Source organism: Cyprinus carpio, chromosome A14 (assembly GCF_018340385.1).
Source record: "Cyprinus carpio isolate SPL01 chromosome A14, ASM1834038v1, whole genome shotgun sequence".
NCBI lineage: Eukaryota > Metazoa > Chordata > Actinopteri > Cypriniformes > Cyprinidae > Cyprinus > Cyprinus carpio.
Window position 1 is genome coordinate 15547843 of NC_056585.1, and position 13625 is coordinate 15561467.

Consider the following 13625-nt stretch of genomic DNA (forward strand, 5'->3'; position numbering starts at 1 on the left):
AGATCATGTGACCACATCCCCCCCGTGCCCCTTTCATCTCTGATTAAGCCTGAGGGACGAAGCACGGAATATATTACGGAGGACTAAAGGCGGTGCCTTGCCAACTGTAGGCTCGTGCGTGGGTTCACCACTCTTGGACTTCTTTTCCACCAACATACCAACATTTCGTCTACTTTACCAATTCGATTTGACTGGTATACATAGCTTTATACAGGGTTATATAACACCCACAGCTGCATTTATATGTAACATATATTTAATAGAAGCTGGTATCCGGATATCTAAATACCTGAACAGTTTCTAGGCGTGTAAAGTATACACAACACTGGTTGTCTCTCTTGTTCTCCGTGTTTATTGCTGAAGCAGGGCCCAGTAGCAGCAGGCGAGGGTCGCTACGCAGGGCCTTTGCAATTGACATATCTGTACAACCACTTGTCAGCGATTTATAATGTACAGGCTGTGGCATTCTGGCTGAGGCTTCAGAGTACACAGCGGGTGCAGAGCACAAGCCACAGTCGCTAATCAGAGATCTCGACTTCTCCAAACAACACTAGAAACTGTAACATTCTGTCTCACGCGGTTTGGGTCTTATTTTAGTCATATATGTGTTTTTGAGAATCAACCAAAGCTCTAAATTCAAATTTAAATCTGTCTATTAAGTAGTTCATTGAATAATGATATTAATCCTGATGCGGAAGTGTTCAGGGAGAAGAGTATTTCCAGTTCCTGGTCCTCTCTTGACGCCCCTAGCGCTTGTTCATCTATGCTCTTCCTCCCCGTCTCCTTCTCCGCGTTCTTCTGGCGCAGGTGCGGGGTCAGCGTCTGTCGCTGCCCGGGTGCGGCGCAGTCAGCTCGCGCCGCTGGCGGCACCCGGCATTGGCACGCTAGCGATGGTCCTGCACGGCCATGCCACATTGTACAAAACGCCGGAGCGGAGTTGGCACATAAGCAGACGCGGATTGGGGACGGGAATGAGAGAGCAGGCTGGCAGAGGAGGTTTTAATCCGCGTCCCTGCCACGGCGTATCGGCCTGCTAGATGCCGCTCATGGGTCCGACGGCAGATGCCAGGCCATTGGGCAGACAGGTGCCAGAGGACGGTTATGGATACGGCCCCTGGGGTTGCGAGTTTTGGGGCTGCGTGAAGCTAGCTGTGTCCCGAGTCGCTCGAGCTTGGTTGGGCAGAATAGAATTACTGTTTTATCGGATGGGGAGATTGGGTATAGTACTTTGAACATCAAGGAGGCTGGCAAGCCATCAAGGCGATTTAGTGCAACACGTACAATAGTAACTCTGTCCTAAGATAAACAAATCTGTATGCAGTGTTCATAATGCTTTTTCAGTTATTCGCTGATAACATTACAATCTTGTATGACAATATTTAATTCTGATCTATACACATTTTTGTGAATCTTGGCCAAGAGGTCTTTGTGTACGCACAAAGAGAAGAGAATCACTATTCATCCCTTTCACTTCTTTGCCAAGAGGTCTTTGTGTACGCACAAAGAGAAGAGAACTATCTATCAGATGATCTATCGTCTGTCCCCGGTTCTGTCGTCGTTCTGTCCCCTGTCATGTGTTCTGTCTGTTACTCGTGTCTGATCGGAATATATATGTCTTTTGTTCTTGCGGAATTCTGTTTTTGCAAACACTGGTCGCATTGTACTCACAGGTGTGAGTAATTTTATACCTGTTCCGTCGCTTTCTGAATACCTATTTCTTATAGCATTAAACACCCAGGATCATGTTCTTACCCTAAGGAGGCCGTCATCCATGTTTCATTGTGAAATGTGAAAATGTCTTTGTGACCCGCATAAATAACTATCCATTATCCAAGCGCCAGTCTGCTGTGCCTCGCACATATGCCCATTGTTGGTACACGCATTTTTTGGGGGTGTGTTTCGAGATGTTCCATGAAGATGTCTTTGATGCACGCATGCCTTAGGCTGTACTGTTTACACATGCATATAATTTGGTGGAAAACGGAAGTGCAACTAAGATGGGCTTGTGCGGCGTAGTCAAAATCGTCTGTGCATCCCACACTGGTTGATTTCATTACACCTGTTACTTGTGTTAAACAATGAACACACCGGTCACGTGAATTAAACATGCCTTTTATTTGAAGTTTATAACTCTTATTCTGCACGTACAATCCTTTTACATGTAATGCAGGTGTAATTTCTTGCATTTTCAGCTAGTTTTGCTGTTATTATTTTCACTCATATTCTAGCTAATTTGCTTAGGTTTATGAAATTAATATATATTTTTCAATGCATTTTTTCTTAACACCTTGCAGATAATTTTCACATTCTAATTTGAATATCCAAGCGGCTTTCTAATGTATTTGCAAGGGCCTCAAATAAACGTTTCAAGCAGAGTGGGCCCATAATATAATAAACTAACTAATAATAATATAATAATAATAAACAATAAATCCATCATTTTTCTAAGTATGGGAATGTTCCAATGTGCTTCTTGAATGAAGGAGCGATCTGCAGTCCTGCTTTTTGCTCTACTCTATTTGCCCCAAACATACATCGCGTGTTGATGTCAGAAAATGGCATTCTCCTCTAGCACGGTTTCCTGTTCTTTTTTTTTTCCCTAAGTGTGAGAGATAAAATTCTGTTTCTTAGATTAAATTAGCAAGGGGAAACAACAAGGTGGCAATGGCAACTGCGGGCCTGGATAGAGTATTATGCCCAGAGAATACGAATGTTCCATGTTTTTGCTCAATACACATGTGGAATTGGATTACCAGAAGGATTAGATTAAAAGGAAAAGGCTAACTAGAGTTTTCACTTTGCCTTAAGGGTCCGTCACAGCTTGGGGCGGTAGTGGCAGAGCCCAGGTTATTAAGGAAGAGCCCACCAAATGTCATAATTGTGAATCTCTGTATGACTCAAAAGGCATCGAATGGATATGTCACTGGAGATACCATGCTGGTACAATCACAGTAATAGGAGTCAATGAGGCTTTCCAATAATTTTAGATCTTGCAATGAGCATTTGAGAGAGATACAGCCAAACAAAAAGAAATAGATACAAAGCAGAGATGCCACAGATGATGAAACGGGAACATACCATCAGGGGGATGAACCTGGGTGTGTTAAATCAGCAAGGCTTCCTTATAGTTCAACAGAGCATTGATCCAGGAAAAAAATGCCTCGCTTGATTGAACAAGCATCAAACGCAGCACTGGAATTCCTGATGGTCTTTCAAGCAGTGTATTTTAGTTCTTATCTCCTTGAAAAAATTTACCAATGTCTCTTATTACTTTTAGAAATTGCGGTTTGTGAGTGTTGTCTGATTAAAATAGGGTAGATGTGTATGCAATGAATTGTTAGAGTAAATTAAGTCATGGATTGACTGTGTGTGCATTGGTTGCCACACAATGGAAACGGGTTGTCTCTAACATTGATGGTAAACTCTAAATTACATTAGGTTCAGATGAAACTGAGCTGAAGAACTGAACTGAGTATAGACACAAATAAAATTGCCCATATAAAAAACAAATAGAAACGACATGTCAACGTAAATGCTGAATCTTTAGCTGTTCAATTACTAGGTACAACTCTCCATAAAAAATGCACAAAAGCTGTCACTGGGTTGGTACCCTTTTCAATAAGGTACACTTTTTTTAATTCCTAAAGGGTGCATATAAGCTACCCAGTACCTACATGTACATAGGAGTACTTTTTGAAAGTGGGGTAATTGCACAGGGACCGTTTTTATACATTTTTTTTTGAGTGTTGTAAACAAGAGTTGTCATTAGTGGTACTTGATCAGGCTCTTTTTAAAATATATCACTGAACAAAATTCTAAATTCAACCGTTTTGTTGTTGCCTCCCTTTTTCATGCGCTGACCTCAAAGATCTAAAACTTCTTTCTAACGTACACACAAAGGCCGATTTCTTCTCCAATATTGTTTCACAAATCTGTCTAAATCTCTGTTCAGTGAAGTAGTGAGCACTTCTCCTTTTTGCGAAGATAATCCTTCACACATCACAGGTGTGGCATATCACGAGCTGACGTAGCCAGCATGATTATGGCCAGGTCTCTCGTGCCTTCGGCTGGCCACAATTCACCCGGCCACTCTCAAAACCTGGCAGTTACTGTATTTGGGGGGGGGGGGGGTCTCGGGACGGGAAACACCCGCAGTATCTGGTCGTGACCACCCTTTGCCTCACGCCGGAACACCTCGCTTTCCGCTATAGACGTTGATCCGGTTGTGATGGTGGCCGTGTGGACTGTTGGTCCCCTGTCACATTGGTGTGCGAAGGTTGTGGATCAGTGGGCTAGGCAACTGGGAACCGCTGTCGTATGTACCGCCGAGTCCGGGCATCCCAAACATGATCAGGGCGTGACGCCGCGAGAGTTTATGCGCCGGCCCATGAATAGGAATGGGGGTTGTCAGCTATTCAGGATTTGTGGACAGATCCTGCGCAAACCTGGCGGCCATGCATTACATGCTGCACAATGAGGTGATGGTCGGTGAATGAACAAGGGCACCACCAATGGGCCTCAGGCTCTCGGGGTCATCCCGGTTATTCTCCCTGTTTGCATTCACAATTCCATCAATAAAATTGACCCGTGTTTGTTTGTCCATTAACATACGCAGGCCCTACCCATAACCACACCGCCCCCAGGGGCCCACTCGCTCCACCAACGGTTAGACATCAGCAAACCCGCTTAACCACCCACGAACTACATCTACGCTGTCTTCCATCTGCCTTGTACAGTGAAAACCCGGATTCATCCATGAAGACGAACCACCTCTCCAAGTGATAGGACGCCATCAAATATGAGAATCTAGCCGACTCAAGTTCGGTTTACGACGCCTTCGAACCTGCAGTTTTTTTTTCCCACAGCAGGTTGAGACGCCCGATGAGGACGCTAGGCTGGCAGATGAGTTTGTTTTCCTGAGACGGTTTCTGTCCAGTTTGTGCAGAAATTTTATTTGGCTCTTTTGCAAACCAGATTGTCTGCAAGCAGCGTCAGATGTGGGGTGGTCTCAGACGATACTGGAGGTGAAGATTGCATGGACTCCTGTGGATGTCAACTGGCGCTCCAGTCCTTGTGGTATTAACGAGTGCTTGTGTTATCACCTTTCACTACCGATAAACGCTCTTTCACAGCCCCACCTCTCCCCCCCTCTACCTCCCCCCCCTCGCCACCCCGCCCCCCCCCCTCCCCCCCCCCCCCCCCCCCCCCTATGCAGGCATCGGTGGGCTGTTTACTTGGCCATTCTCTAGAACCGCCTTGCGAGGTCGGCATCCCTCCTATCCCGGCCTAGAGAAATGAACATTCAATTCACCGCCCCGGAAACAGCTCTGGTGGACATCCCCTCTGCAGTCCTAGCATGCCAATTGCATTCTCCCTACCAAAACACGCGAGATCTGTCCCCCCTCCCCGGCATGGTGCTTGTGTGATATTTAACACCCCCCCAGCGCACAATTTGAGAAGTTATGTTTGGCTTTTCTTGTGGCCAGCTCAAGGCACAACCCTGTGCAAAATAATCATTGCTGTCTAATAAGCATTCTTGATTGTAGCCACACCTGGGAGGTGGGTGGATTATGTTGGCAAAGAGAGAAGTTGATCACTACACACCAGATTTTTTAAAAAGATTTGTTGAACAATACTTGGAGAGCAATAGGCCTTCTGATGTACATAGAAAACGTCTGAGAGCTTTTGGAGTTAAGCTAATGGAAAAAGGGGGGCCAAAACCCCATTAAACAACCCCATTCTGTCAGAGTATTGGGACCAACAATACAAGTCAATTAAATAAAACATTATAGTAAATAACCAACCCTAGCATAATGTAACCTTTGCGTGAAGATGTTTTCCCCTTTAAAAGACACAATAAATTCTCCATCCCAACCAAGGCCATTGTATGTTGCCTGTTAAGGTTATTGGAAATAACCCCCCCCCGCCGTTATTTAGTATAAAGTGAAATGGATTAATAATACTTCTATTTTACAAGTTTGACTTACATTGAATTAGCTTGTTTTAATTGAGTAAAATTGAGCAAAGGCAGCAACAAAGTGCCTCTCTTGAGTGTGTAAGAGAAGTGATGTGTTCATGAGTAATGTGAGCTAGAGAGCCCCTTATGACCTGTTGATGCTGAGTTACCAGGGCAACATTGTTTTGTTGGAATCTGAGGAGATGCACACAGTAGACTTGAGACAAACCGTCCTTGCAGTGACAGTCATCACGCACACTCTCAAATAAAGCGCTTTTTTTGAAACACTATATCACTGGAAAATATTTTGCAAACTGCAGACTACAAATTGAAAACAAATAAATAAATTAAAAATATTCTGTATTAATCTGTGCTTTGTATATAAATGTTTTCTCACACATTCTGTAGTATCAAATAAAAAAAAATACTGATTAAGAATTTTTTTTTTTTTTTTTGCTGTGTCAGGACATCATCCATTCATGTTTCGTGAGAGAGGCTAAAGAGCACCTTTATATATTACGATTTTTCCTGTGTGCCCACTGCCAGTTTGTCAATGAAGTTCTTTCATATGAAAAACACCCAGCTCACTAGAAAGTGGCCCTCTTCTATTCAGCAAGGCCTTTGATGCCATTCATGTCAACATAAGGTATAAAAAGCCAAACAAGTACCAAGAAGCACACTTAGCTAACTGCGTGGCTCCTCTCGTTCGCTTTTGCTGAGACACACAGTGTTGGTGGAGCTCTTGAGCTTTTGATGTATCGGGTGCTAAGCTATTCTTGCAGCATGCTGCAGATAGAGGTATCTGGGCTTTTTACCCCCCCAGGTGGAGGGGGTTGAATAGTGTGTGAGAAGACAGCATGGAAGAGAAACAATGGGAAAGGATGAGTCCAATGGTTTATCAGATCATCTTCTACTCTTTTTCAACCATGTCTCCATAATTTTCTTTTTGTGAGTAGTTTTTAGTGCATAAAATAATTAAATAGAATTTTTAATTGCATGATGTGCTTATTAATTAATTAAATTGCTTTCAATGAATCACATATGGTTGAATAGAAAGATCTCCAAGTACGATTCAACACATCAAATAAGGTTATTTTGGCAGATGCATTTTATGAATGAAAATATGTTACAAAAATGCCTTTATAAGTCTATATTATTTATTTCCATACATATTGATTTAATTAAGTTGATAGCCATGGTTTTAGACATTGGTTTTCACACATTGGTTGGTGATTTAGTAAAACAGTTAAAAAGACCATTTCAAAGCATGCAGAGTGACACAAAACAGATACTCACATACTGTAGGTTCATCCACAAAATACACAAGATGGAATAAATAAAAGAACAGACCACAGACAGACAGATGGAGACAGAGAATGATCAGTGGAGAGACTGTTCATAAACCTTCGTCCCTCTCTGTCTGGCCTCTGGAGGAGACAGCAGGTAATTAAAAAAAGCAAAATGGGGGGTTGTGGGATGGGCGCTGGGGGTGTTGGTAAGGCATTAATGGGCTGTGGAGAAACAGTGATGTGAACTGTAAGATCAATTTACAGTACCCAGTCTGGTTTCGATTCTTCCTAACTATTTCTTTACGAAAAAAAAAGATTTTTTTAGTAGCTACTTTTAAACAAAAAGAAATATTTGGGGGGAAAAGAAATGCACTTCTTCTTGTGATGCATTACATTCCCTCATAAGTCTATTGCAAAATTGTGAGATTTAGAATCGAGTAATTGGTCTAGTAAAATAAATAATGAATGACGACAATATAATTCAAAAAGGTGTGTTTTAATTACTTTTCACTGACTTTCTGAAAGTGGCATAAATGCATTCCAATAGCTGCCCTATATATTCAGTTTAGGTATAGTACCATCCAAACAATTGGGGTCGTTCTTATTTATTTATTTTTTTAATAAAATGAGTACTTTTATTCCGCAAGGACGCATTACATTAATCAACATCATCAATCAAAAGTGGTAGTAAAGACATTTCAAATATTATAAAATATTTTGATTTCAAATAAATTCTGTTCTTTTAACTTCTGTTTCATCAAAGAATCCTGAAAAAAAGGCATCACAATTTGTTACCACAATGATAAGCACCAAAAACTTTTTTCAGTATTGATAATGAAATTAACTTGTCCCTTCTTGAGCAACAAAACAAAACCACAAAAAAAACAAAAAACAATTCAGTAGGTATTAGATTGCACCTTGTCTGTAGGATCATGTGACACTTGAAGACATGGAGTAAAAGCTCGCTAAAAAATTCAGCTTTGCCATCACAGGATAAGTTTTAAAAATACCATTAAAATAGATGTTACGTTAGAAGTCCTTTTTTTTTTTTTTTTTGCTTCTGCTATAATTTTATCAAATAAAATGCAGCCTTGGTGTGCATAAGAGTCTTAGGAAATCCTTACCAAATCCAAACATCCTTGAATGGTATATAAAAATACAAAGACAAAGGTAACATTTATTCCATCTTAGTTTTTGATTCAGAAAAGTAAAGATTTTTGGTAGCGCTTTTTGATTCACTAACAAGAAGTAGTTTATTTAGCTAGTACTGTGTACAGCTGTTCAAGCTTTATTGTCCCAATGTTATGCCCATGGAGGTTTTACATCTCACATGTTATACATGTTTTATCTAAAAATTGACTTGCAATTCAACCGTACTTGACATATATAGCCTGGAGAACCACCGCATATCCTCCACCGCCGCACCCCACCCCCATCCCTCATTCTTCTTCATTGGCAGTTACTCAGCTAGTGCAAAGCTCCTAAATGTGTAAACCGTAATTTGAAATCTTTCTTTTTAGAACCAGAAAACTAAATGTGCCATGTGACTAATTTCATGTCATGATAGCCCCATAACTTCATAACCTCGTGGAGAGAAGAAAGAATAGCATATGGGGGAAAACCACCAAATGGTGCTCCTGCAAACAGCCTTGCTTATTGAAAGAAATATGGCCACAGCAGACTGACTCTATTTAAAAAAATAGCAGAGGTCGAGAAGAAAAGCCATTAGCGAAGACTTCAGTGGAGTGTAGAGCTAATCACTATTAGAGGTCCCCTCACTTACAGAAAATGTGTTTGTTTACTCTTCCGCCACTAACAAAAAAACTATGGGCTTGTTTGCTGTCTCTGTGGGCCTTTGGCCCCGTGGCTTTTTATTGTTTGCTCATTTGCATCTGGAAAATCTTCTGGTAGAGGCAATTCTGGTGCTGATCATGAGTATGCCTGTCAGGCCAAACAGCACCTTAATGGCCAGTTATCAAACTATACTTTTAAACTAATGAGGGCGGAACAGACCCCCCTAAGGAAAGTAAGTAACCTAGAAAGTGAGTACATTATACGGTCTAGATCTTAGAGTACGTATAGGAGAATATATATATGTATAAGTATATATCTTCGTTATAGGGAAGGAAGGAAGAAAACCTCTCCGTTCGTTCCTGGTACGTTTGCATAGGTTGGTTAAAAATATGTATATTGAATCCATTGAGTATATGTGCGTCCTACAGGAATAGTTCCCCCCACAAAATCACCATGTCAAGCAACCGGTAAGACTTTTTTTTGTCCTCGGAAAGACAAACGGAAGATTTTTTTTATGGTCCCGTTTAATTACTCGCATAGGGTTTTTAAGTCTGTTTGGGACCCTACGTGATTTCCAGTGCATAGACGTTTAAAACACGGCTTAACCAGACATTTTACTTCTGTTCATTATGCAGTCACCCTCAGTGCTGTTTCAAACCTCTATGCGGTGAAAGTTTTTCTCTAAAAATTACCATTTTTTGACATTTGCAGCTTAACTCATCTTCTCGTCGTGTTGTTTCGATTGGTATAATGTAGCTGTTAGACTATTTGGCTTTATGTATGTATGAAAATTATGGTCCAAATATTTTGCATAGCAATCCGCACTAGCAATAGATTTAGTCGTGAAAAGCAACCTTTATATCTGCGTTAGTATGTTGCAGTATTCGTCGCTGTTTTTCAGATGTCGAAGTGGTCCCTGTGTTCCTAAGGTGAGAGAGGGAGGGCATTGTGGGCTAGTGGCTGGTTAGGCTGCGCAGGTGAAGTGGCCTCCCGCATTTTAAAGATTTTAGGAAGTTTTTTTTCTATTCGTGTCAGGCTGGCCTCGAGAAGGGACTTAGCTTCAAAGGCCACATTTGTGGCCGCAGGAAAAAATTAAGTTCGGGGAGAGCCAAAAGTGGGAATCATGACAAAAAATTCTCGATAAGAAATTTGGGGAGCATAGAACCAAAGATAGAACTAGGACAACGAGGAAAAATCAATGGACTTGAGTTCGCTTAAGAATTTCCCTGGGTATACAATAAAAATGAAGACTTTGACATCAAAAATAAAAAAAATAAAAAGTTTTTTGGGGGATTCGCTTCTACTCTTCGTGTCTTCCGACTGTGTAAAAAAAGTCGCACATAAACTCCATCCCCCTCGAGCTCTCATACGTGTGTCTGCTATATTTATATATATATATATATGGATATCTAACCTTTTAATAATGCACATACATAGAATATACAGATAATATTATATTATAATATGTCCTATTACTATGAATATTTTATATATGTAATCTCTTAGTCTAGTGTGCTTTGTAGTATCCTAGTATCATGCGCTTACAAGTGATACAGCCTACAGCAGCACAACAACAAATGAATAACATAAGGCGACTCTCAGACCGCATACGACCGTCGGATCGTAGATGAATTTCCTAAGCCCAATGTCCATCTGGTCCCCGTCCCCCTCTCGGCTGTCAGGAACAAAGCGCTTCACACGGTCCCTGCCTCGTGCATGACAAACGAATCCAATTTTTGGATGATGCGGCAACTTATTTGTGGTATTGTCTTGCTATGGACAAAGGAATGACATCCAACTTTTAAGCAAACCGGGGCCTCTGCAGTATCTGGGTGGCTCTGTGAACTTGTCTGTGCCAGGGTGTTTGCATCCCCCTTCTGGAGGTTTACAAGTGTCACTGTCAGGTTGCAGAAGAGTCATCCCTCTTCAATTAATATCGAAAACGGGCGTTTCTATGACCCCTCTCACTTGGTGCATGAGCTAAACTGGGGAAAATAGATTTGTCCTCTGTAACTAATATTTGACAAGGTTTGTAGCGAAAGGACCAGGTTGACTCCCCCTTTTTCCCCCCCCCGCCCCTGTTTTTGTTTGTGTGAATGGATTTCGTTTTTGCGTTTGAATAAAAACAAAGAAAAAGGAAAAAAGTTGCTCACAAATAAAAAGAATAACAATGCACAAAGGAACAATAAATTTTTTCATCACGGTTACATTTTAATGTGTGTTGTGGAAAGCTAAAGGCCATGTCATACTACTCTGTTCTCAGCAAAATATTCCGTAATCTGGACAGAACAACAAGGCCTGGACAATCAACAATCTGGATTACATTGGCAGTCATCACAAATCTGTCAGTTCTCATGATGCTAGATCTATCTGCGGCGTTTCGGACCACTGTTAATTCGCAGTCACTTGTCCACCTCTGCATCGCTGGCCTATCGCAGGAACTGCACTCCCACTCTCGGTTTGAGTTTACTTACCTCCACAGGTAGGTTCCGTTCAGGGTGTCTTGGAGAGGAGAGGTATACACATCCCACATCAGTCCTGGTCACTGATTGTTCCTCAGGGATCACGTTCTTGGGGGGCCCCTCCTTTCTCTCACATACATTAAATCACTGGGACCCACATCATTCAGGACACATGGTTTTTCCTACCATTGCTATTGCTTGATGACACACAGTTCTAGCTTCTCATTTCAACCAGATGATCAAAACTTGTACTGCTCAGCTATCAGCAGAATGCATGATGGACATTACTCAGCATGATGACTGAAAAAAAATCATCCTGCAGTGTAAACCTGGCCAAGCCAGAGCTTCTCTCTTTCAAGGTTACCACCATCCGTACAGATCAGAATCTTAGGCAACAGAATATCCCGCACAGGTTCTCATCAAGCGTCCTTTGTCATTTCTAGGCTGGACTATTGCAATGCCCCCCCCCTCCCCCCCCCCCCTTCCCTTTCCGTCCCTCCCCCCCCACTTCTTCTGGCTGACACATTCCAACACCTCCTTGTGCTATCAGACCGTCTGCAAATGATTCAAAATTGCAGCAGAAATCTTGTTTTCCATAAGACAGAGAAAAGCCATGTTCACACAAATTTTCATCTCTGCTTGCACTGGCTTCCAGTCGTGGCTAGCATCAAGTTAAGACATTGGTGCTTGATAAAGAAACAAGCCACCGACTCCGGACCCCCACCTCCTGTACTCCGCCGCTTCTCTATGTGCCTAAATCCCTCCAAAAGTCTGCACGGCGTCCAAGGAGCGGCCCCCGCAATTTCGTGGTCCATTGCAGAGAGGGACAAAATCTTCGGCCAAGCAAAGCATACTTATAAAAAAATACAAAAACGGGCATGAGCTGATTTAATTACACTAACGTACAGATTTAGCTGCCTCCTCTCGCAAAAACCTTGGTGAAAAACTGGAGATCTAACTCTGGTGTTTCCGTTTTTAGCTGCTGTATGCTCTTATACGTTGTGTGTATTCTTGCCCATGCTCTTATGGTGGAGCAAATAGACTAAGTGGCCCCCAGTTCTCATTTTCCTTTCATGCATCATGTAGATCTAGCACGTACAAGCTATGGTAAAATTCAGCGCAGCCGCGGGGGATGCCGTAATGTGTCCACGCGCATCCCCACACCCCATCTCATCCGACCGTACTAACACCTGAACCTTAACCTCCTATTCCCCTCGCCTGTTCTGACTCCTACATCCTTTTCCTGTTCATGCCTTCGTCTCTCCCCCTGCATCCCTTCATCTTCAAGGATCGTTCCCTAAAGTGTTACTTCCATTTCATCGATCCTCCATGGTGTGACCGCACCCCAGTGATGTTTGTCTTATCTATTGGAGACAACTGTGGACCCCTGTTGACTCCGTAGCAAACACATCTACATGTTTACCCTTGTGTGAGCTCGCGATGTTCATTGACCCTCGCTGTCCACCACTGCACGCCTCGGATGAGAGGATCCCCTCCCCCCTCCAGCATCATTCACCCCCCTCTTAATGCCTGTCTTCTCCCACGCGTTGAACAAAGCTACTGTTTACAAATCGCTCTTCTCACTGACGATTGCTCCGATTCCAGTTTTGCACTCGACAGCTCTTCCCACTAGGCCGTTAAGGGACAGGGTCAAAACTCTGTACCAACTGATCCCCTTATCTAATCTCGCTTTGCCTGAGACAGACAGAGAAAAAAAAAGAATCACAGTGAATGAAGGGTGTTGGGTGCGTTGGAGTTTGTAGAGATGGGGCCTCAGTGTGTCAATCGCCCATTACTTTGTAGTACATCCTCTTCACGCTTCACAACCTGTGGCCCTAAGTAGCCCCGCGCTCACGTCCACTCGTGGAGGTCTTTTCAGACTGTTATGTATAGGTCGTGTGCACTTTGTGTTGGCATGCTTCACGCAGCAGTAGGACCAGGTGTAATCTGTTGGGTTGGCACACGGACACGCCGCCCTACCTGTTGGAGGCGGTTGTTCGCGCGTCTTCCTCCTCCCGTCGCGAATCGCGTCGTGTAAGGTAGCCGGACTTTTTTGGGGAGGTTTCTGCACCCTTGATATAGATTCATAACCCTCGAGGTTCAAAAGATTGTTTTGTAATTTTG

General features: G+C 42.6%; 1 protein-coding gene across 1 annotated transcript in view; it reads left to right on the top strand.

The window, feature by feature from the left end:
• Positions 1-4397: 4397 nt before the first annotated feature.
• LOC109081608 (A disintegrin and metalloproteinase with thrombospondin motifs 2) overlaps positions 4398-13625 on the top strand; it is a 104390-nt gene continuing 95162 nt past the window's right edge. The window contains 1 exon segment of the mRNA XM_042770536.1: positions 4398-4478. Coding sequence (XP_042626470.1) covers positions 4398-4478 — 81 coding nt within the window.